General features: G+C 35.5%; 1 protein-coding gene across 4 annotated transcripts; it reads right to left on the minus strand.

The window, feature by feature from the left end:
• On the minus strand, nucleotides 1–25,718 carry Arp2 (Actin-related protein 2). Of its 4 annotated transcripts, XM_089649582.1 has the most exons (13): nucleotides 25,587–25,718; nucleotides 25,332–25,442; nucleotides 23,568–23,582; nucleotides 19,938–19,961; nucleotides 18,797–18,868; nucleotides 16,155–16,298; nucleotides 15,587–15,689; nucleotides 12,961–13,067; nucleotides 12,318–12,467; nucleotides 10,750–10,875; nucleotides 8,017–8,169; nucleotides 6,937–7,065; nucleotides 1–3,542 (listed from the first exon to the last, which is right to left on the minus strand). In XM_089649582.1, exons 1-13 carry the CDS (start codon nucleotides 25,632–25,634, stop codon nucleotides 3,501–3,503), a joined length of 1,224 nt encoding a protein of 407 aa, XP_089505708.1. In that variant the 5' UTR covers nucleotides 25,635–25,718; the 3' UTR covers nucleotides 1–3,500. The 4 variants fall into 4 exon arrangements, with proteins under 4 accessions (XP_089505708.1, XP_089505709.1, XP_089505710.1 ...); XM_089649583.1 differs by lacking the exon at nucleotides 23,568–23,582; XM_089649584.1 differs by lacking the exon at nucleotides 19,938–19,961.

The raw sequence follows: 25,718 nt of genomic DNA on the forward strand, positions 1-25,718 counted from the left end.
GCAGAAAAAGAAAATCCTGTTTCACCAAGACAACGCATTTTCATGCCAATAACATATAACAAAACAAAACGTGTTTTAAACAATTTTCAGAGCTTACTTTGCGATTTTTTTCTATCGAGGGAATTTCACATAATTAATGTTTCGACATAACAAATGTATAAATATTATCTTCAAAAATAGCTCTTTTTTTTTTGGAACTTAACTAAAAGAGGTAACGAGAAACTTGTTATAAATCGGTAGATATTGATTGGGTATGGGGGGATAACGAAAAAAAATAAAACAATGACATAATTTATCATTTAATATTTATTAATTAAAATAATATAACATTCTTCTCAATTGAATACTTCCTTACATTTAATAATTAACCTAGTATTTCCCAAAAAAATGGAATGAATTTCCGAACACTTCCTCGTACTGCCGACTGTAATTGATTCTCCATGTTTTATTCACGACTCACGCAAAACCTGACATCTCTTGGCTGCTTCCAAAACTAAAACTTAGACATCCGACAATCTATTCACAAAAGTATTTCTATATTTGAAAACGTTTAATTAATTTAACCAGACACACGATTCTAGAATCGGTTTATGTTTTCAGTGCACCAAAATATATAAATAATTTTTATCAATTATTAGCTGTAACCCGCCACGCGTTGCTGTAACTCAGTCTGTCTGTGCAAATAGAGAAACAATAGTGCGTATTGTATTTCTTTTACGTATAACAGATGGCGCTGTTTAAACATGTTTTTATCTGTCACAGGTGACATCTATATAAAAATATGTACATGCATATTCGAGTTGTGTCAAAATTTCAAAGCAATCGGTGAAGAATTTTCAGAGATTTAAGATTTCGAACCAACAAACGATTACATTTTTATTTTTAGACACCATTTTATAGCATAGCACTAATAATATCATTGTGTACTAGCGCAGAGCCACTAAAAATCAGGGGATATTATAACTATAGGATTTGTGAAGCTGAAAGTTTATGTAACAAACACATCAGAACGAGGACAACAATTGCCACAGAAATGATATTACAACAGCAATTCTTTAATAACAACTTTTTTTCTCAATCAGTAATGCACATTATCAAAATATGAAATCCAATTTTGAAAATGACACTTAAATTCAAAATAAATCATCACTCACAGACAGAGCCACAATTGTAAGTAATATGTTTGATGGTTAGAAAAATACAAGTTATTGAAAGGTTATTTATTGCTTCTCGAAATTGGAACTTTCCGCCATCCAGGTGGTTAAGTTTTCTGTATTTTTTTAATACTTCCGATTTTATGTCCGCGTTAAATCTTCCCCATAGGAAAAACTAAACCCTTCCACACACTTTTCCACAAATGATCATCTAGTCAATCAACATTATGCAAGTGCATTATATAAGCAAAATAAATACAAAACAGTACAAGAACAACAACACGTCAACTCACCAGAGATCAAATGGGAAAATAATTCACCGACTCCAGATATTTTCATATCAGAGGGTTCGGCTCGGTAGAACTCCTAACAGGGCCTATAAATCCTACTGATCCCTCAACATAAATATTTAAAAAATCTTTTGTTATTCTACATGTATTCAAAATGACCGACTTTTGCATCTTTATATATAAATTTTTTGACAGATCTAATACGCCTAAATTTTGAATGAGAGAGCTAGGTATAATGCCAGTAGCCGAAATAACAAATGGTAATATTTTTATTTCTAATATTATTTTTGTTTTAAAAATGATTAATATCGTTAAAGAAGCAAAGCCAGCAGCCACTATGGAGTGCTGGTACCAACCCTGATGTCTGGCAGTGAGGCAAGAAACTGGCAGAGTAAGGATGAAAGAAGACTGAATGCTGTAGAAATGAGATCTGTGAGGCATACGTGCGGTAAAATCATGTATGATCGTGTCTAAAATGTTGAAATCTTGATGAATAAAATTAAGAAAGGGACCTTTAGAAGGTTTAGGAATGTGAAGCAGATGAACTTAAGTAGTATGGAAAATATATAATGCAAAAAGTGAACAGTAAAATAAGTCGGGGATGCTGTAAGGATAAACATGGCAAATATCAAATATTTATATAAAGCACAAGCCGTGTCACGAGTCAGAGTAACAGAAGGGGATGAATGAATGTGAATAAAGCAAGGAGTGTTTGCCAAGACGAGTTGTGTGGCGGTCTATTTTATCTGCCTACCCCTGCTGAGAAACGGCGTGATAGTTAGTTATTTTAATAAATAAAAAAGATATAGAATATTTTTAAAATGCTTTTTTTTTTAAATCACGATCATCTTTACACTAAAGTATAAAACTTAATTTAAATAAAAAAATCATAGAAAAGTTATAATTATTAACTATAATAATAAATACATAGTAAATTGATTTATATTTCCATTTGTGTGACTAGGTTAAGTAGAAAGTTCATTCATTGAGAAATTTGTGTTCTTAATTCCATTTTTGTCATCAATCACAAACATAGACATTTAAATTAATGGACGAGCCAATCAGGAAGAGGGGAACAAATCAACTTGTGCAGAAACCAATTTGTCAATAAATGAATCTGACAGTATACAGGCAACTCGCTTTTATTTTTCTCTAAAATAAAATTGGCTTACAAATGAATGGTCGTTTTTAACACGCCAAATCGAGTAGATAAAAGTTATTACTGGTTTCCAAAATTTTACATTTTGTTACACTATTTTGCTAGACACTTTAACAAATGTGTTATAATTTATTTATTTAGTTTATTAACCCTCCTGATGCCAAAAATATGGTCACGTGGTTCACCACTATTAATATGAACGTCTATGAACATAAATTATTTTTGATTTAACAAAAATAAAATTAAATGTTATCTCTAGAAACTGAATCAGAGAAAATGATTGGAAACTTTGGCACTTTTGTCAATGATTAAAAAAAATCACAAAATGGGAAAGTAACATAGATAATAGTAACAAAGATACGGCATGTTTGCGTGCTGCCTTGCTACAATCAAACTGCACAGACTATCAAAGCAGCTTCGCAATGAAAGTCGTGCGTTTGGTGTGTCGGTAGACAAAAGGCTGGTCGCCACATTAGTATGGATGAACCATTTTAGCGACATGCACACATTGCAATATTATTAATGGATCATCTCCCTTGTTTCTATTATCTTTGGAAGTACAGAATGCCTCTCAAGTTAAAAAGTAGCGAAAAGTTGGGGTGTTTCAAATTCCATCACATTTGAATGCCAATCAAATCGACAGTCAGCGCCATCATGAAAAGTCGAAATGAGCCGAGAATCGGCATTTAATACCACTATGAAATGTCGGGTGACCATAATTTTCGATCAAAAGCCGAAACGGGCCGAGAATTGGCGTACAACGCCATTATGAATGTGAGAATCGGAGAGATGTCGTTTGTAACACCCCAAGCTTAGTGTTGCGTGTGTCGGCTGGTTGAGCAAAGAGTGAAGGATAGGAGACTGCGGCAGTGATCTTCAGCAGGTGGAACGACCAAGCTAACTGGCGCGGGGACCCAGTTTCCGTAGACAGTTGAAACCCTGCAAACAGAAAATAAATGCGGTTATATTATTTATAGGTCTACAGTCAAGTGGCAGGAAATAGTAAGTATTATAGACAGTGTCGAACAATTTTCACACGAGCGATCATTGGCTTTTTATGCCAAGTTTGCAAAAATGTTTTGAGCGATTGCTCGCCATAATGTGTCAAATACAGGGTTTTCCAATAAGAGGTATTATTTTGATATTTAATCGTAAAAGATCAATGGTTTCGTTGCTTGTGTGGCACGTAGCGCCGTCTTGTTGAAAGTAAACGTTGTCCAGATCAATACCATCCAATTCCGGCCATAAAAAATCATTAATCATCTCTTGATAGCGCAATCCATTCACCGTACTGTTGCTCCAGCCTCATTTTCGAAAAAGTAAGGTCCAATGACTCCGCCGGACCATAAACCGCACCAAACAGTCACACGTTGAGGATACATAGGCTTTTCAACAATAACTCTTGGGTTTTCAGAGCCCCAGATGCGACAATTTTGCTTGTTGACGAAGCCACCGAGGTGGAAATGGGCCTTAATAATTTCAATGCGTTGTTGAAGCGTGTATCGTTCCATTTTTATTAATGGCGTAGTTTCTACTTGTCAAATGTCAAAAAATGACAGCTTCAAAAATAACATCTACCGAAATAGCGGGCTATTCAAAATAACACCTCTTATTGGAAAACACTTTATATAAAACCTAAAAATATGGTATAAACAGTGAAATGTAGGTGGATCCATTGACTTTAAACCGTAGTAAGCAGATTCATATGTTTCAATATTAATATTTTGAGGAATGATATTAATTAAATAATATGGTAAAAGTATATATTTTTTTTAAATAATAACATTTTCCATTTTCTTGTCAACTAAACGGTTAAAAAAAACGGGTCTTCGCTTCGACCTGGTAAGAGACATTAAACAGTTGATATTAACCCTCGAGATACAATTTTTTTCCAAATTTGATCACATTAATTCCATCTTCGAACTCAACAACACAACTACACCACCAGAACAATAACCAACGGTCACTACAAAGTATCTACACTACATACCACGTCAGCTCAAAGATAATTTTTCTTCCTAGCTCCTAAAATCTTTAACCTTATCCCTGAAAACTTAAAAACCGTGAGTCAATCCCATTCCTTTAACCTGTCCGGGAGTATGGACGGAATTGAACGTCAACATGCGCTTTCGCCAAAGGAGTATGGACGGCCATTCACGTCAAGCATCGCAAACTAAAATTTGGCGCCACTTTGCTGTAAATGTGCATCGTACTGCCATCTGTGGACCTATTCCTACAACTTTACACCATTTTAAAACACTTAACTTCATTATCGACAGAGATATAGGCAGTTATTCATTTTTGATGACGTCACACTTACAAATTCGAACGTAAACAGAAATCTGCAACCGTTGATTTCGGCGCGCACGTGTTTTGATGATTTGCTCGCGGATTTTTAATAGTTTGTTGGTATATCTAGGCAATACAGTTTAAATTTAATGTGTTTTGTGTTTTTAGTGAGATTATGAGTTCATAGCGAAGTGCATGGCATTGTGTCAACACATAATTTTTATAGTTTTGAAACTTCTAACCTTTCTTGTGACGTATCCTTGTGTAAAACAGTATGAAAATAACTTTTTTTGTGTTTTGTGAATTTTTAAGCATTCTGATCGACGTGTTTAACCTTTTTTCCTTGTTATTTGTATTTGTCAGCGAGAAATTATATTAATTTGTGGTGATTTTTCTTAACGAAATCATACTATTTAAATCTTCAAAAACCTACAACCTCTAACCTTTCTTGTGACGTATCCTCGTGTAAAACAGTATTAAAATAACTTTTTTGTGGTTTTGTGAATTTTCAAGCATTTTGATCGACGTGTTTAATCTTTTTTCATTGTTATTTGTGTTTCTCAGCGAGAAGTTATATTAATTTGTGGTGATTTTTCTAACGAAATCATACTATTAAAATCTTCAAAAACCTACTCAAGATGGATTTACGAGATGATGAAATCACTGATATTTTGATGAACAGTGACAATGAAGACGAAAATATCGAAACCATCGATGACCTGACATTATTCTCCGATGATTCCTCTTCTGATGACGAGGAACCCGTTGCCGTAGAATCCCAACCAAGTGCTAAACGGAGACGAGAAGAAGCCAGGATATGGAATGATACAAATTTCATTCCAACACTGCACAACTTCGATGAGAAAAGAGACAAGATACATGTGCTATGAGTGTGACGTTGCTCTTTGTGTACATCTGTGTTTCATGGATTTCCATACAAAAAAACAGTATTAATTAAATACTAATTTATGTAGATAGTTTAAAATTTTCTCCATATACTTTCCAATAATAGTGCTAAGTGAAAATAATTGTGTTGCATACATTTTTTTTACCGTTTTGTTCCTGTGCCAATGGTTTGTGACTCCTAAAAAACAATCCCGGTTTTTTGCTATAAAATCTGAAAATGGTGAGTAAGATTTTTTTAACCATTTTTGGGTCATTGATACTATCATTATGCATACATTTAATCAAAAAAATATTTTTTTTATTTTAAAAAAAAAACTCACTCCCGGGAGCACGGCCAGTATCACGAAACTTACTCCCGGAAAGGTTAAAAAACAAATTACGAAATGGATCCTAACACACGGAATACATTACAACTACAATACCCATTCATTCTACACTCTATCAATTTAATCACCTTTCAGACAAAACATAATATATCCTTATTCCCTAACTTAGCGGTATATCATGTACATAATTAATTAGTGTGATCTATTTACTAATATGTAATTTCTCAAATTTTTCATCTTATAATTCTCTAACTTCTCCATCCTCTTCTTGCAACCCCAACTAGCTATACATAATTTTTCTTATTTATACTATAGTAATGTCTATGTCCACAAACTGTAAAATTCACCCGCCATAACACAAGGTCATCCCTAGCATGGAGGGTGAAATATCACAAAAAACCACATGTACTATCTAAATCATGTATCAATAAAATAAATAAATTCACTCGAAAACGAAAGCTCAAATCAATAAAGATATTCTACAAAATCGACTTGTTTGATCGTTGAGAATATACATTATATGCATTTTGACTCGCTCTGTGCGTTGCATTGTGGTGTCTGCTAAATCTCAGAGGACGGGTTGGTGACATTCGATTGCAACATCTAGTGCTATTTATGACTAGAAAAAATTAGTCCAAAGCTTTTTTTATTCTGAATAAATAAATACTAATAGTTTTTTGTTTAATAATGTCTTTAGAAGGCGAAAGAGCTGTCCCGCGTAATGCGGAGCATCCAAAGCATGTACGAAGGGACCGCGCCTGCTGTATATAGTGCCGAATACCACTTATGAGTCACTGTCTCTGGCCACTCACCAGTTCATCATACTCCGCCTTGGAGATCCAGAAGGTGTCTCGGTCCTTCATGACTTCGGCCAAAACGGCGCCCCCGATGAACACCATGTCCTTGCGCATGGGCGGGTCTTCTATGCGGATCTTGAATTTCTGTAACACGATATTATATTATGGTATCATTGAAATGGTTATCTCTTATTTCAGAAGATGGCAATTTGAGTGCCAACCGGCAGACGTGAGGAATTCTATACTCATGGCAGACTGCACTGAGAGACAGGCTGGCTTCTCACTGTCTAGTAAACTCAGGACCTACATCAAGACGATTAGGTGCTTCCACAGCCGTTGTGCCCATGTGATGCATAGGTGGGCCTTAACCCTTCCGCACCAGAAGGGGTAATACATATCCCCCAAACGAGAGTTGAGATAATAAGTTGTTTTTTACATCGCATACTCTATAATTTAGGTAATAATAGAAAACTATTCATGATCGATTTGCATTTAAAAAAAAATTATCCCGTTATTATTTTTTACGATATTAAATAATATTTATCCAATTCTGACAAAATTATTCTCCCCTCCCCACTCCCCCCCCTGCCAGATCTCGATCAGAAACTTTCTCGCCGCAAATAGACTACCAGTAAAAAGTGCATAATACTGGAAAGGGCTCCAATAATAATAATAATATGTATCCGAGTTATACTCGATCTTGTACTATCTCTTTTAACGTTTTGCATTAATTATTGATAACTGCTGGGCGAAGACGGGCAATGTCCGGTGAAGATGGTAGGTATAAAAAAAATTGTAACTAATATCTAATTACATACTGAAAAGGGCAAAAGAGTATTAAGAGAAAAGATTGCTTTGTGATGTATGGGGGACTCTAGAGACCCCTTCGGGTGATGACGTGGTTTTTACCTTCTGGTACGTAAAGGTTAAAGAGTCGGCGATGTATGAATGCGGTGCAGTGCAGCTCATCCCCCACAAGAATAGATGAGGTTCTGAGACCTTGGACTGGCTCGCAGGCCTAGATGTCTTCTAATACGCCCCCACTCCCCGCAATACAATGGAAGAATTAGACTGTATGTTTGAGTGTGTACTTACGGCAAGCTTGTCGGTGTCGTTCTTGAGCACGCGTTCCAGGTACAGCTGTTTGATCTCGCGTTCCAGCCGCGAGGGCAGGCCCGGGTACATGGTGGAGCCTCCGGAGAGAACAATGTGCTTGTACAGTTCGTTACGGATGTCTATGTCTGCCGCCTAAACAAACAAACAAACAAACATCGTACAGAGGGCTTCATTTCAGTGGGGATCGTTATTATAAGAAGAGAACTTTATTTATATATATAGTTAAGTTTGGAGCTCCCCACGTTATGCGCCAGTGTGACGGTCCGCGTGGGGCGCTAGTGCCGGCTTTGGCATTGTCAGTGGTAGAATCATGGGAATCTAATTATTCAGCTCAGGTTTGGGTCGGCAAATAATGCCTTTACACGGGGGACATTCAACAATCTAGACTCCACTTCCCTCGTCAAATGAAACTCCTATGGGAATGATAAATGAGTGTATTTACAGCCAACAGCTACATAGTATAACACAAAATGGGGACACAGTATACATCCTAAATTATTTCCTGGCTGATTGAATTGAAAAATCTCTTTGTCATATTTGCTCTGACTGGCAGACGTGTTTAACAGACATTAAAAGAAGGCACATAATGGGGCAAAGGTTTGGTATACGCTTACATGAGTCGTCCCGGAGGATGCAGGAGTTGCGAGTTTTGTTTCGCGGGGTTTTTAAAATGCTTTTGAGATATCTGCTTCGTGACAATATTAAGGACTGAATCGATAGCAGATAATCTGGAAAGTTCGAAGCAGATGGCGCTAGTGTGGTCGGTGGCCATTTGTGATACATTAATGGTTGTTTGACAATTGTGTGGGGTTTTAAGTGTGTTTATTAGTAGGCCCTTATTTATCTTTTAAAAACGAATTTAATTTTATTTTGTAATGTTCTTAACACATTGTTTGCGGGAGACGCTTAAACGCGTCTTTTGCGTACTGTTGGTAGAGAGAGGGAGACGCTTAAAAGCGTTTTTCGTATTTGTACACTATTGGTAAAGAGCGGGAGACGCCAAAATGCGTTGTACACTTAGAGTAACAATATATTACGAGTAACGTATGATGTTGGTTACTCTGTGAAGTAAAAATTATGAGTCAGCTCTCGTGACACGTGTACCAGGTACCTGGCAATTCGTGGAATTAAGGTCGGGTGGCCGGCCGACTGTGGTCATAAAACATGCACTTGAAATAAAATAACTGTAAGATAAATGTTTCGTTTTTTCTTTATATTTCTTCAGTGTTAAAGCGATATTGTTTCGTCCAAGACGTTCTCTATTTTCTTTTCTGCCTACATTTCGCTTTAAAAATTTCGTACACAGTATTCGTGTGCTGTGCTCGAAAAGTTATTTGTTACATATTTGTTAGTTATTTGTTACATAATAAAGGGATATTTTTTCATAAAAAATACCCTATAAAATGGACTACGGTAATGATAATCGATTACAATAAATATATGAAAGGCATTGACCGAGCAGACGAATATCTTTCGTATTATTCTATTTTACGAAAAACCACTAAATGGACAAAAAGGCTAGCGATGTATGTATATAATAAATTGTGCATTATTCAACTCATTTGTTGTGTACAACTCCGTAAAAAAAGGAAAATAAAATGTAAACAATTTTTTAAGGAAATCGCAGAGCACTGGGTGGCTGATCAGATTTCGTCAGATAATAGTCAAGACCCGGAACCAACACCTTCAACATCTGGTATCCGAAAAAAATCTTCAAAATCTGATCCTCCAGGAAGACTATCAATGGATATGTAAAAACATATATTGGAAAAGATTGAAGGCCCTGGTAAAAATAAGAATCCGCGAAAGCGATGTTTTGTGTGCGCGGTACACAAAATACTTAGTGAAACCCGGTACATGTGTAAATTCTATGATGTACCTTTACATGAAGGGAATTGTTTCCAACGATTTCATACTTTCAAACAATATTAGTGTTTAGTGGTGTATATTTAAAAAAATATATATACTATGTTGAATGTGCATAAAATGACTAAATCGACAATATGACAAAAGTGCAGTTTTTTCAATTTTTTTTAATTTAAACTTATATATCATAATTGTTTCTTCAAAAATGTAAAAATTTGTGACCAGATCATAATAAAAAATTTCGAATAAGGTAAAATACTGAAAATTTTATTTGCGTGGAGGATATATGATGCAAATGTGAATGGTAGCAGAAGTCGGGGACGCCCGAGGAAGACATGGCACGATCAAGTGAATCAGATACTCGAGTCGGGCCATGTCAAGAGTCAGAATAATAGAAGAGTATGTATGAGACGATGTATGAATGTGAATGAGGCAAGGAGTGTGTGCCAAGACCGAGTTGTTTGGCGGTCCGTCCTCTCTGCCTACCCCTGCGGGGAAACGGCGTGATGGTTAGTTAGTTAGTTAGTTAAATTTGATCAGAAGTTCTGTTTAGAAGTTATAGCTATTTTACATGAAATAGTTCAGAATCTGTTCAGAAGTTATAGCTATTTTACATGAAACGGAATTTTGCGCGCGAACGTGATAAAAATTGCCCGCTTTACGGCGTAGATTGATTAAAAAACCCCCTGCAAACATTGTGTTAAAAACGAATTGAAATTTTATTTTGTAATGGTCTTAAAATAAATAAAAATAACGATTGATTGAATCCAGAGAAGCTATGGGGGGTGCAGTTTTTCCACTGAAGAGAAGTGTATAACGGAGAGGTGATTGTAAGAGTTAAAGAACCTGTATGGTGTTGAAGACCATCTCAGCGATGCCCTGTCCCTCCACGTTGATGAGATGCGGCTGGAACAGGATCTCCGGGGCCTCGAACCTCTCGCCACCCACTTTGATCACCCGCCCATCGGGTAACTGTAACAAATAACAAAAAATCATTAACTTTTCCTCATCTGTGGTGTGTATTTACTACACATTGCTTCTAATAACTTTAATAACTCTATAAATATAATAAATTCTGGGTTCAGATTTTAGGTATTCCTCCGTTATACATTTATGCACTGAATTAAATAATAATATTTTACATAGTTTTCAAATTCAATTTAAAATCAGAGATTTTTGTTAAAAATCGGGAACAAATACACCAATACAATCAACCGTGTGACACTGCTACGTGAAGAGTGTGCGAGGAAATGACACGCTATTGATGTCCCGCTTTAATTCACAATGCGGGAACATGAGAAATCCACATGTCCGCTGTTGTATTTTGATTTAGACCATCGATACCTACGACCGCACAGCTAGCACTGCTAGCCGCCAGCCAGTCGGTCGCGGACCGTCGTTAGATGTGGACTCCTCGCACGTTTTTTTAGCATTTGCCAATGGTTTTTTCATGTTTTCAGCAATTAAATTACAATTATTATCACTTTTGATATAGAATATAATAAACATAAGCGATTAGCTTTAAATATTCATATTTTTCCGATATTAAATAGCTTATTTTGAGATGTGTATTGACTACACAGCACCGGAACGCGTGGATTTTTTTAGCACAGTAAGGGAAAGGTTAAAGATAAACACCAGTAGAGAATTCTTGTGTACTTTACGGCATAAGCCGATATGGACTCGAAGGTCGTTCTATCTCCTTTTGTATTATGTGAGATACATTATGATTTAAGCAGAGTTAGAAAGTTGAAACACCACGCTTTGTATTTGCGTTTATAATTTAACCATAGACACATAATAATTATGATATATTCCACAAAGTCATTATGCCTATTAACTGCCATAATGTACTTTCATTTTGCAAAAGATTTTTCAAAGTTTGTGAATTTTTAATTGATTACTTTTATATGAAATGAAAAAACGTAAGGTAACAAATAACCTTTATACAGAGTATGTACGTTTATGTAATTAAATATGTTTTTTTCTAGTTTCGTATTTATTTTTACAGAATTTAAACATTTTTAATTGCAAATGTTTGTTTGCAATATTTTAATCTGAAAGAGTCTTTTATCAGCTTCCAAAAACAGTGTTTCATTTTGAGATAATTTAAAAAACAGCGAATCTATTTTTAAATTAATGTATAGGAATATTTCTATATAAATCATTAATCTGACAGATCTTTTAAAGTTATTTGATAACAAAATCTAAAAAGACCAAAGGGGTTAATAAATAACCGGTAACATTTGACTATGCACCAATGTCGAAGGAATCAGTGAGGCCTGTTCCTTGGAGCATCTTCCATTGAAATACCGGTAGAACAAGGACGGATAGGAGAATCTGATGTGTTTTTTTAGATATTTTACAGCTCCAAACCGGAGGTTAGTATGCCGCTCCAGAGAGCGAGTACTGACCACGTACGGCTCCACGAGGACTGTGGTCTCCAGGGCCAGCTTCTGCTCCTGCTCGATGTTGTAGCCGATGTAGCACAGCTTCTCCTTCATCATGCGCACCGTCTCAAAGTCCGCCGAGTGGTTGAAGGCGTAACCTCGTAACAGGAGCAACTAAACAAGCAATGGATATCTTTATTCAACAGAGCCAGAAAAGCAACAACTCAATAGGTATCCAGTAGTACTAGACGGCTACATCAAAACGAAACGCCAAAAACCACATTAATTTAACACATTTTTATATTGAAATATCAGTCCTAAGAGGATTGACATGCGCAACATGGTAGCGCATCTAAATACAGAGTGTCCGGGGGTAAAGTGCGCTAACTTCGGGGGGTGATTCTACACGATTTTAGAAGTAGAAAAGATGAATAATTTTTTTTTAAATTCCAAAGTTTTAAGGTAGTTTTTAGGTTAAAATGTTGAATTGTTTGGATGAGAAAATAATAATTATTATGTATGTTCCAAATTTTGTTGGTGTAAAAACATTAGGTTTGACTGTTTCAAACAACATTAAATTTGAATGGTCCCTGTTTAATCTTGACGCCTGTCAGCCAATAAGCTAATGAGTTTAACGGGAACGTTAAAAAAACGGGGATATTCTCACCTTGATCAGGTACCTGGTGATGTCTCTGCCAGCCACGTCCATCCTCCGCGTCAGATGAGGCAGAGAAAACTCCTCGTATACAGGGCAGATATGGGTCACACCATCACCTGAAGACATCAAACAACGACAACACCCATAGATAAAAGAAACAAAAAAATTTTTTTTCGAAGGAAGCAAATACTTTGTGGCGTAACATTATATATATTATATTAAATGAAAAACTCACTTTGTAATACAGTACTTTTATCTTTGAATTAACAAAGACCGCCAATCGGGTATCGCTTAACTGAAAAGCAGTTAATAATTAATTAATTTAAACCAGTTAATAATAAGCCCTGACGAAGCTTGGGAAAAGCGAAACCTGGTTGTCGATCTTCAAAATAAATGTGGTGTATTACAAAGTATGTTTTTTAATTTAATATAAATTGTTTTTTTTTTTGTGCCAACCGTCACCGAGCTACGACCAGATTGCATGACACAGGAGGCCCTGATGAAAATAATTTCCCTCAAGATTTATTTCATCTTTGGGGTTGCTGTGTAGCGGGAATAATCTGATTGATCCACAGACATATGAATATATAGACTAGAAATTAAAGGTGAGGGGTAAAATCAACTGTTGAAGAACGAAGGGGGTAAAGCTGACTGTGATTTGTCAATAAATCAATCTGACAGTATATAGGCATCTCGCATTATAATATCACCATTTAGTTCTTAAAAGTAAAATCTGCTTTTGAATGAATAGACATTTTTACATGGGAGCGCAAATTACTCGCCACGTTATGAACAAATTTGCAAAGTCCAAATTCGCAAAAAAAAATTTCTTCTATTTTCAGAGTCGAATATTTTGTTTACGTATTTAGTTAAGACACTTTTATAAGTGTTCATAATTTACTTCCCAGTAACAACGATGCGCACACTTGAGAATCGCTACATTCGACCAGATGTATCTCGATGTGATAGTATATGTTTCTACAACTGATTCATATTATACGATGTGAATAAGCTTAAAATGATGCTTACATATGGAATGTAATACGACAATTGGGTTTATTCTCTTTTTCACATCTATTTTTACAAGTTTTCATAGCACAAGCCACATTTTGCCGTGTTATTTCATAAAATGCCTCGACCATAGCTCGACGCTAGTTCGAACAAGAATGATGACGTCACATTCTCAAGATTCACGGGAAGCCATACGTGAGCCCAGCCGGCTCCAATGGAACCGGTATGGGGAGTGGGAAATAATACACTTTTAATCACTTAGGGCAGGTCTACTAATATTCATATGTCTATGGATTGATCCAACTCTGAACAATTTGATTTGATTTAATTTTGAATGGCTTTATTGTTAAATCAGTTCCACACAGGAGAGAAAGAAAGGAGAGGTAGTTCTGGAAAGAAAAAGAAGGTACGAGGGGTGGGTAGGAAGCTGGTGTCAGTGTGTCCTGGAGTGACGAACATATATATCCATCCAATGCGTTGGGTCGAGAGAGTTCTGCTGGAGAGGTCCGAGTAGGTGGGCAGACGCATCGGCCACCGAGACCTGGATAAACCTCACCCCATGAACCCGGGCATCTCTGCTAAGTCACCGTAGCTTGTAGCTTGCCGTTACCTACGGCAGGGATGTTGTTCATCCAACAAATGGTTCCTGGGGCGGCGGTACTGGTACCGTCACAGATTATATTTTCTGCCTGTGATGATGATATACGCCCCGCCCACTGCACTTGCCTCAATGTTATGGTATTTCGGACATTAAAAAATGCTCCTAGCATACGAATTTGTCTTTTATTTACTTGGCAAGGAAACAATTTATCTCAATATTATTCTAGCTTGTAGTTTCGTCACTTTCAAATGTGGTACAATTTACAAAACCATCACTTTGGAAAAAAACAAATAAGTTATTACAAAAAAGAGTCAGCGGGCGTACGGCATTTTATCCCCGACATACTAAGGGTTAACAAAGGGGAGGTAGGAAGCCATTTGTTAGTAGATGTGTAGCGATGCTACGGGATTCATCTAGAACGTCTCGCCAATACAAAAAGCATCGTAACCCGAACACTCCAGACATAATGCGAAGCGTTCCTATCTTGCTACCTACTCGTCTACGAGCACCTACTTGCGAGCGAACTACCTACGACAATACGTTGCGAGTTGGACTAGCACATTACGCGCATTCGCTAGAAGGTTCTAGCATAATTCCAGCGCCAACGAAAGTACCAGAAGTACCCAGACTGAGCGAGTGACCCATAGTTTACCAGCGATCTCGCGCAGCTACTGATGCCATCGACCGGGCTATGTAAATAGGCCTGACGCAGCGAGCAGTCAGTCAGTCAGTCATTAGTCAGCCAACAATCTACCAGTCTCAACGAGTGACAACCCGCGCACCTCCGCTGCGCGCAGAACAATATACCCGGTTCTGCACGGTTCATTCATGGACTCCCCGGGATCACAGCGCCCTGGCCCTAGCATTCCTGGCCAGTGCTATCGGATCATACAGCGCCCTGATTCCAGCACATCTGACCAGCGCTACATCCACTCACCTAGATCCTGCGGCATTCTCGCCGGTCTATGCATCTCCCGCACAACCGCCGACCAGATGTTTAGAAAAGATGTACACTTAACATACCTGAATCTACAACGACTCCGGATAACAATCCCTGTGCATACAGCGTCAACACAGCCTGGATGGCGATGTAAGCACCATCAAAGCCATACTTCTCGAACATGGTCTGAAAACAATAAAGTCACTCTATAAATTAGCCAAATATTATTATATTATTTGGATGAAAATCATGATTCACAAATTGATAGAATGCATTGTCATCGACAGCGAGTCTAATAGACTTTATCGATTCAAGGTTTTTTTTTGTTCATTGACTCCACATAAAGGAAAATAATGAATGAGGGGGGTTAGGAATCAGGGTGAGTGTGTCCAGGAGTGACGGATGCATAAATCTTTCCCTCCCACTGCGGCGCAAGGCAATGGCCGATAAGAGTCCTGCTGAAGATGTCAAAAGGTCTTCCTCAACTACACTCTGCCAATTCGGTCCGCCACACAGTAGGTGGGCTGGTGGTACCCATACCCGCCTCCCAAACTATGAATACTCTGAACAATTTGATTAATCCAACAGTAAGCAAACTTTGATAATGATTCAACACCGAACAATCTGATTGATTTGCCGTTCAACTATTACCTCAATCATTTTTATCCTGTTCTTGGTGGGATTCATGGGGGGCTCTGTGAGCAGAATCTTGGTTTCTTTCGGGTCGACGTTCATCTTGCTCGGACCAAAAGTGTAGTCCCAAACGTGACACATATCCTCCCAGTTTCGTACAACCTACACACAAACACAAATACATATTAACATTTGTTCATATGAAGCAGATACTTTGTGGTGTGACATTATAAAATTGACTTACAAAATAAATAAATAATATATATAAATAAAAATGTAAATGTTCAAAATCTTAAATCTATTAAACCTACAGTATATATATATATATGTCACATGTGACAGGTAAAATAACCTTTTTTTTTAAAACAGCGCCATTTGTTGGATGTAAAAGCAACACGCACTATTGTTTCTCTATCTGCACAAACAGACTGAACCACAGTAACGCGTGGCGGGGTACAGCTAGTTTAAAATAAAATAATAACTTAGTAAACTCTACTTTTATTTTTTTCACTGTAGCTTCTTCAGGGCTGTTTAATACTGTATTCAATTCTAAAAACTACAATCTACAAGTAACATGTGTTAAATTAGGCTGAGTTCCAGTGGATGGGGTTAGTGGGAGTAAGCAGGGGGTTGGGAAGAGGGTGCTCTTTATCAATAGGGAACAACCTATGTGTTGGGTTTTTGTTTAGGTTGATTTGATTGTTAATGACTTTGCTATTAATGTTTTTAGCTTTTCATAACTCTAGTGCCTCCAAGTTATCCAAGTATGATATTCTATTTTTATGAAGTAACCTGACCTCTGTGTGTTCATTATATTTGTGGTGTGTTTCAACGATTGGCGATTGAAGAAGCTACGTTTGAAGCAAAAACCAGTCGGCATTAAGTATAAAAATAAAAGTGTTGTTTACTAAGATATTGTTTTATTTTTTAAAGTATTATCCTGTTAAACTACAATTAAGCAGCTTGTCAACAGGATGTACATGTTCAATTACAATGTAAATATTTATACATATTATTATTACTAATTATAAACACACATAATGTTAATATTTGTGTGGAACGAACTTCCACAACATTTCATCCATGCTACTATAGAGTAGTGGATGTATAGAACAAATGTCCACAACATGTCATCCATGCTACTATAGAGTAGTGGATGTATGGAACAAATGTCCACAACATGTCATCCATGCTACTATAGAGTAGTGGATGTATGTAACAAACTTCCACAACATGTCATCCATGCTACTATAGAGTATTGGATGTATGGAACAAATTTCCACAACATGTCATCCATGCTAATATAGAGTGGTGGATGTATGGAACAAATTTCCACAACATGTCATCCATGCTAATATAGAGTGGTGGATGTATGGAACAAATGTTCACAACATGTCATCCATGCTACTATAGAGTAGTGGATGTATGGAACAAATGTCCACAACATGTCATCCATGCTACTATAGAGTAGTGGATGTATGTAACAAACTTCCACAACATGTCATCCATGCTACTATAGAGTAGTGGATGTATGGAACAAATTTCCACAACATGTCATCCATGCTAATATAGAGTGGTGGATGTATGGAACAAATTTCCACAACATGTCATCCATGCTAATATAGAGTGGTGGATGTATGGAACAAATGTTCACAACATGTCGTCCATGCTACTATAGAGTAGTGGATGTATGTAACAAACTTCCACAACATGTCATCCATGCTACTATAGAGTATTGGATGTATGGAACAAATTTCCACAACATTTCATCCATGCTACTATAGAGTAGTGGATGTATAGAACAAATGTCCACAACATGTCATCCATGCTACTATAGAGTAGTGGATGTATGTAACAAACTTCCACAACATGTCATCCATGCTACTATAGAGTATTGGATGTATGGAACAAATTTCCACAACATGTCATCCATGCTAATATAGAGTGGTGGATGTATGGAACAAATTTCCACAACATGTCATCCATGCTAATATAGAGTGGTGGATGTATGGAACAAATGTTCACAACATGTCATCCATGCTACTATAGAGTAGTGGATGTATGGAACAAATGTCCACAACATGTCATCCATGCTACTATAGAGTAGTGGATGTATGTAACAAACTTCCACAACATGTCATCCATGCTACTATAGAGTAGTGGATGTATGGAACAAATTTCCACAACATGTCATCCATGCTAATATAGAGTGGTGGATGTATGGAACAAATTTCCACAACATGTCATCCATGCTAATATAGAGTGGTGGATGTATGGAACAAATGTTCACAACATGTCGTCCATGCTACTATAGAGTAGTGGATGTATGTAACAAACTTCCACAACATGTCATCCATGCTACTATAGAGTAGTGGATGTATGGAACAAATTTCCACAACATGTCATCCATGCTAATATAGAGTGGTGGATGTATGGAACAAATTTCCACAACATGTCATCCATGCTAATATAGAGTGGTGGATGTATGGAACAAATGTTCACAACATGTCGTCCATGCTAATATAGAGTAGTGGATGTATGGAACAAATGTCCACAACATGTCGTCCATGCTACATACTATAAATTTATTTAAAGCTCCAGGCTCCATTTTACCATCAGAGGTGGTGAAATACCTGCCATGTATGTAATGATTAACTTACGCCATTCTCCATGGGGTAGTTGACTTCCAGCATTGACCTTAGCTTGGACGCCTCATCTCCAACCATCAGATCCTGTCACATTAATATTAAAATTATTACAAATAAATACGGAAATTATCATGTATTATACATTTAAACTCTTTTGAAACATCTTTTATACACGGTGTCCTAAAACTCGCAGTATAAGCGGGAAATTGGAGATTCTAAATCACGGAGAACTAAAAAATTTTTTTTTTCAAAATGAGAATTTGTATTTTTTTAAACACATTTTTTTTTTATTTTTCGGCCAGGTAAACAGCCGAAATTAACCTCCAAGCCACCAATTTTTTTAAAAATGTAACTTAAAAAATTCTAGCTTTAGACTCAATTCACTCAAAAACGAAAGCTAATACAACAAATTCAATGAAGTTATACCACAAAATCGAGTCCAATGTGTTGTAGATTCATCAGTTTCCCGCATGTACTACGAGTTTCCAGACACTGCGTAAATAAATAATACATAGGTACAATAATTAGTATAACTTGTTATAACTCGTTACAAAACTGTTATTTTATAAAAAATAATATACATATACAAAATCTACACAGTTCCTTGTAATAATTTATAAATTCACTATTTTTCATTATAATAACTCAACACATTTCAATTTGATATTGTAAGAACTCAACACACTTCAATATAATATTGTGCAAACTTAACACAAGTCAATATAATAATATTGTACAAACTCAACGTACTTCATTAAAATATTATATAAAATCAAAATGTTTCGACGCAATATTTTACAAAATCAACATAATATGTTGCAACAAGAAAGGAGTGTAAGAACAATACATGGAGTTCTATTCACATTGTTATTATCTAAGTAGATACTGCGACAGTAACAACTGGCCCATGATAGAATAATAACAGTTCTGTGAAACAACCGGCCATCAATCTCCCAACTCTAAATCCTTGATCATATTATAAAAAGTAACCAATTTACAATATTTTATAAGCTTGACACTTCAGCATTTACTCAACTCACCACACTTCGACATAATATTGTAAAAACTCACCACACTTTAACATAATGTTGTACAAACTCCCCACACTTCAACACAATTCTCTATAAATCTCATCACACTTTTATGGACTCACCTGAATAGTCTCCGAGGGACCGTCCTTAAGGGCGCATGCAAAATAAGCCATCTTCAGCACAAATATTTCAAGCAACGTGAGTACAAATAATTTCAATACAATATAAAAAAAACTAAATGACGGTGAATGACAAATACATGTTAAATAATTATGAAAAACCTTTTATCTAATAACAATAATTGGATCTGGAATTTAAAATGCAAAAGGCATTTAAAATGAATACTTAATCACTGAATTTTTTTTGGACATGTATTTTATTATATTCAATATTTGACGTAAAACAACACCGTACAAGAGTTTCACTTTGCAGAGACAGTGGGTCTATAACCAACCATCAACAACCTCAACCCAAGCTACGACACTGAATCAAGTTGGCTGCCTATTTATATAAGTACTCCTTTGAAACATACATTATAAGCCGTTCCACCTTATATAACTACTCAATTCATTCATTTTTCCAAACTCACAACATTTGAACATAGTATCTACTGTACAAACTTACCACAATATTTTCCACACTCTACACTTCAGCATAATATTGTACAATTTTACCACACTTCGATACAATATTGCACAAAGTCACCACACTTCAACGCAAAATTTCACAAACTCATCACACTTCAACACAATACTTTTTTTATTTTTTTTTTTATTCAGTGAATTTTATGAATTACAATTTTTGTGTACTTAATAACTCCCACACTAGGCTTATGCCCGTGTTGTGGTAGTCATAATGCTATAAATTACAATAAAACCATATGTTGTAGTAAGAAAAAATAAAACATAAAATAGAAGAAAAAAAAAAAACATTTAAGGAAAATATAATATGTTTTTTATACATGCAAACATACATACATACACATATATAGATGCTCAGATATATATACATATACATACATACATAGACATACATACATGCATACATAAATACATTCATTTATAAAAATATATATATAACTGTATAAACTCACCACACTTCAAAACAACGCAGTACAAACTCACCACACATCTACACAGTTAGGTGCAAACTTACCACACTTCAACATAATATTGTACAAACTCACCACATTTCAACATAATATTGTAAAAACTCACCACATTTCAACACATTATTGTACAAACTCACAATACTTCAACACAATGTTATACAAACTCATCAGACTTCAACATAATATTGTATAAACTCACCACATCTCAACACAATATTGTACAAACTCAACACACTTCAATACAATATTGTACAAACTCACCACACTTCATTACAATATTTTTTCCAAACTCGCCAAAAGTCAACACAATTCTTTATATGTAATGGCTTATAACATATTTTTTTACAAAGATCTTATAAAAATAGCAAACAAACTTGGTTCAGTGCCCTGTCATTAGTTGAGGTAGTTTTGTTTCAATGATTCCATAATTGGGTAAGGGAATAAAGGATAAAAAGAAGATCAAATGGTTGGTTTGAATTCTTGTTAGTTTCACAGAAAACTGCTACAGTACTAGCTCGATAATCAAAGAGTCTGTTAGTTAACACATGCAGATGTTGGAAGAGGAAAACTAACACTAATAAGTGGAGGAAATGTTAATTAATCTATGGTGGCAACGTTCCGCCTCGATGGGAAGAAGGCTGATACCTGGGAAGTTGAACACCATGTTGTGGCACCAGGAGAAATGGCCAAACACACAACGACAACCCTGCTGAACTCAATAAAAGGACTGAGCTACTGGGAGAATGGGTCTATGGCCTTAGTGCGTACGGGAGCTACATATGCAGACCGTTTTCGAATTAAAAAAATATTTACGTGAAATCCTGCACTAGAATTCCAGCCGCACGGAGGCATTGGAACTATGGCATCTGGTTATGTTTTGAGTAGAGTTCAGTAAAATAGCGTGAAATCGTTGAAGTTTTGAAGCGGTTGTAGCAGTTTTATAGATTTTGGGATAACAGTTTAAAAAAACCTCACAGTGATTCCAACAGAGCAGAAATTGAAACAACAACAAATTTTAAGGCGATGCACTACGTCGTGTAATATTTTAAATTGAGCCACTATCAATAACAATAACAATCCGCCTGTTTTGATTTATGCAAGAAAAAAACATGGCCAAAAAGTGCCTTTTATTTTATTTTGTGGATGTTCAGGCAAAAATATTTAATTTTTTTTCGATCATTTTATAAATAATTTAATTTGCCACATTATACAATAAAATCATAACCGAAAATGGGTTCGTAAGTAGGAGATTTTGAACTTTAAAGCAGTTTTCATAGGCCTTATACATTATTTTTTTCTGGGCTTATAAAAAGACTTATCTAAAAAATACTCGATTATTTCAAAGGCCAAGATGAATTCTACTTGCAGTATTTAATTAAAGCATCTTAAACATTTCTAGGCGACCAAATTTTCAAACCAATAACACATGATTTTGCATTACTACGTATGGCATCGCCTTAAGGGAAACGTTTAAAACAGCTCCCGTAATACTTAACTAAACTGTTATACCCTTCGTAAACTGTTGAGACAAAACGCTTTAGTCGCAACTGTTTTTTTGTCTTCTAATTTATTACATTATTTTCAAGCTATTTATTTTGAGAAATCTAAAAAGTTAAGATGTAAACTGAAATGCCCACCACTAGTTTTGGGGCACGGATGGAAAGAAATTGAAAGAGGAAGGTTGAAAAGTGCCTAGCTATTCAGATCTGGTCAAAAAAAATTCAAAAGCCATTTGTCTCTATCTATCTGATGTGTATTTAGTTATTAACCTTTTCACAATGTTCCTGATGTTTGTAGGTCAACGATTGTACAAAGCACTTTTTATGACATTCATACGATTTCTATGAAAATGAACGCACATACATGTGCGTGCAACGCTGGGAGCACAATTTATTCACGCACATATATGCGCTTGTAGCGGCGAAGCTGTTAATGAAAAATCTGATTAAAATGACAAACAGTGCAATAAATGATTTAAAAATCGAATTTTTAAGCACTATCTATTTAACATCTTGGCAAAGGTACAGTCTGACAAATAATAGTAGAAATAGCATAAAATGGCAACACCAAGATGATTAAAAGGTGTAACATTAAAAATCAAGTGCATATTTTACACATGATGCAGGTGTATACATGATACATGGTGTTCAGAAATCAGTGGTACTCATCGAAAGGGGATGATTTTACATTTAATTATTCTAAAATACAAGGTAATTCATGTTCAAACCTTTATTTTATTTTTAATTTTTTGTAACTCAGATAATTGCATGGATTTTTTTTATATTTATCAAGAAGCCATTTATTGGAAGTGAAATCAAAATAAAACTAAAACTATTCGGAAAAAACAACACGCGGAGTAAAATAAAACCTTTAAAAATATTGAGTTATACCATTTTTTCTACAAAATTCAAGTATAACCTCACATCTGAATGTACATTGATTTTTACAAAATCGGTGTTGCCATGGTAAAAAGAAAAATTCTGCGGATTTATTAAATTTCTACATTTTCTTGTCAAGCTGTAAGCGACATTTTCGAAAACAGCATTCAACGATTAGTATATATTATTCAAAAGAGAAAAAATATTAATGTAAGTTTTTGTTGCATGGGAAAAATAAACAGGCAATATTTTGAGACACTTACACCAATCACAATATCCTGAAATATTAAGAAATAAATACATTAAAATAACACTTAATTATTAAATTTACTACAAAACTGCAAAACCTATGTCAAAATTTTTTTAACTTTTAAAAAATATATTTTCGTCATTTTGAACAGAAAAATTGGATGTCGATAAATATACAGTAAATAGGGACACGCTTAATATGCACATTTTATTTTAAAAACATCCTGTAGTTACAAATTATTATAAGCAATAATTACTCGCCTGAAATATCCAAACAAAATTGAAAATAGCGAGTAAAAATAAATGGCGCCAACGGGAATTGAACCCGCACCTTCTGATGTCCAGTCAGGTGCTCTAAACCACTAAGCTACGTAGTAATTTGTTATCCTTTGTACCATGCATAAAAAAAACCTTATCTTATAAACATTAGTTAATTATTAAAAATGATATCTTTAAAACTATGTAACCATCACGCCGTTTCTCGCAGAGGCAGGCAGAGAGGATGGACTGTCAAATAACTCGGTCTTGGCACAAACTCCTTGCCTTATTCACATCCATACATACTCTTCTATTATTTTGACTCTTGACATGGCCCGACTCGAGTATCTGATTCACTTGGTCGTGCCATGTCTTCCTCGAGCCTCCCCGACTTCTGCTACCATTCACATTTGCGTAATATATTCTCCTTACACTCCTTTTTTCATTCATTCGCTCTACATGCCCAAACCATCTAAGTATCCCTTTCACCGGTCGGTGGCCGAGTTGATATCGCGTTTGGGTCCCACCCAGGCGTAGTGTGTTCAATTCATCGGCTGGCTAAGTCCTCCATCACAACACAAGCAACATTTTCAGCTAACTGTGGTGGTAGTAGGAGATTTTCAAATATTTTCAGGTTATTCGTAACCCGGGAATGTTTGTCTTTCTTTTAAAAATTAAATTAAATTAGTTTTCATGATCATACATAGCTTTACTGTATAAACGCCTCAGGGATCTCATTTCTAGACCTTGTAATAGTTAGATAATAATTATGTTATTCCATTAAAATTAAAATAGATTGTTCACTGTGCGGCCATTGTTATTGATATGAAAGTTTTAAGGATAATTTTTTCTTTTATTATTTCACTCAAAATATGAATTTACAAACCTAAAATAGAGTATTAGGTTCTTAGTTTGGGTTTAATTAAAAAATCAATAAAAAACTACAAAAAAAACAACATTATTCCTATGCCAAAACATGACGTGAAGAAAAAGCGTCAAATTATCAGTTTTTTAAACAAAATAGCTAACAAAAAACATTATTTTCCATTTTCCATTACTGAAATAGTTGCTTCTCGTTATTAACTTGATGATACAAAGTGTTTTTAAAATACAATGTCCATATTAACCGCGTCCCATTTTTCTGTACATTTAACACTGATTCTAATACATAATTGAGGACGCCCAAGGAAAACAAGACCCAGTACTCGGGTCGAGTCGTATCAGGAGTATGAAATGTTCTGCCAAATAGTTGGTTCGGGCCTGATTTTTAATTGTTAATTTACTAATCAAATAAGTTTTAAAACATGGTTTTAAATGTTATCTACAATGACTCATCTAAGATAACATTATCCATTTCAACACAAAATAACCGATCCTTATTACACTGTTTAATATTTAAAAACCATTAATATCTGACATGGATGTGGATGAAGTTGACTAATAATATAAACCCGTTGTTTTCACTTTTCAATTGTATAAAATAACACTTTTTATAACGTAAAAATGGACATTTTATTTACCTGAATGTCAATGTCTCCAATTTTGTTTTCCGCCCTAATTATGGGCCTACCGACCATCGAGGGGAATATATGAGCTGGAAAATTGCTTCCAGCATATCCGCATTTTACAAACTGGAACAAAATCGTGATAATTATTAGAAATTTAGCTGAAAACTATACGTCAAAAAATTAGCGATAACCAAAAAGTGACATGGTGCATTCCGGCAAGAGAAATTGATAGGAAAAATTAGTTTTTGCAGTGTTTTAATAGCTTACCCCTGTGCCGTTGTCACATACGATGACTTTTCTCCCTTGGCTGTCCATTTTTGTGTAGTTTTTAACTTGTTTTATGCGAATTCCACTATTAACTTGACAGTTGTACAGCGAAAATCATCAAATCAACAACCC

The sequence above is a fragment of the Hesperophylax consimilis genome, chromosome 30 (genome assembly GCF_061612785.1).
Source record: "Hesperophylax consimilis isolate HC1 chromosome 30, BYU_Hcon_1.0, whole genome shotgun sequence".
NCBI lineage: Eukaryota > Metazoa > Arthropoda > Insecta > Trichoptera > Limnephilidae > Hesperophylax > Hesperophylax consimilis.

Bases quoted from the DNA above. Each gene is read 5' to 3' on its own strand.
- Arp2 (XM_089649582.1), bottom strand. From the start codon at position 25,634: ATGGACAGCCAAGGGAGAAAAGTCATCGTATGTGACAACGGCACAGGG. The intron at 18,869-19,937 runs GTGAGTCCATAA...TTAATGTGACAG, and splicing joins GTCCCTCGGAGACTATTCAG to GATCTGATGGTTGGAGATGA. The intron at 10,876-12,317 runs GTCAGTACTCGC...TATTTGTTACAG, and splicing joins TCCTCGTGGAGCCGTACGTG to TTACCCGATGGGCGGGTGAT.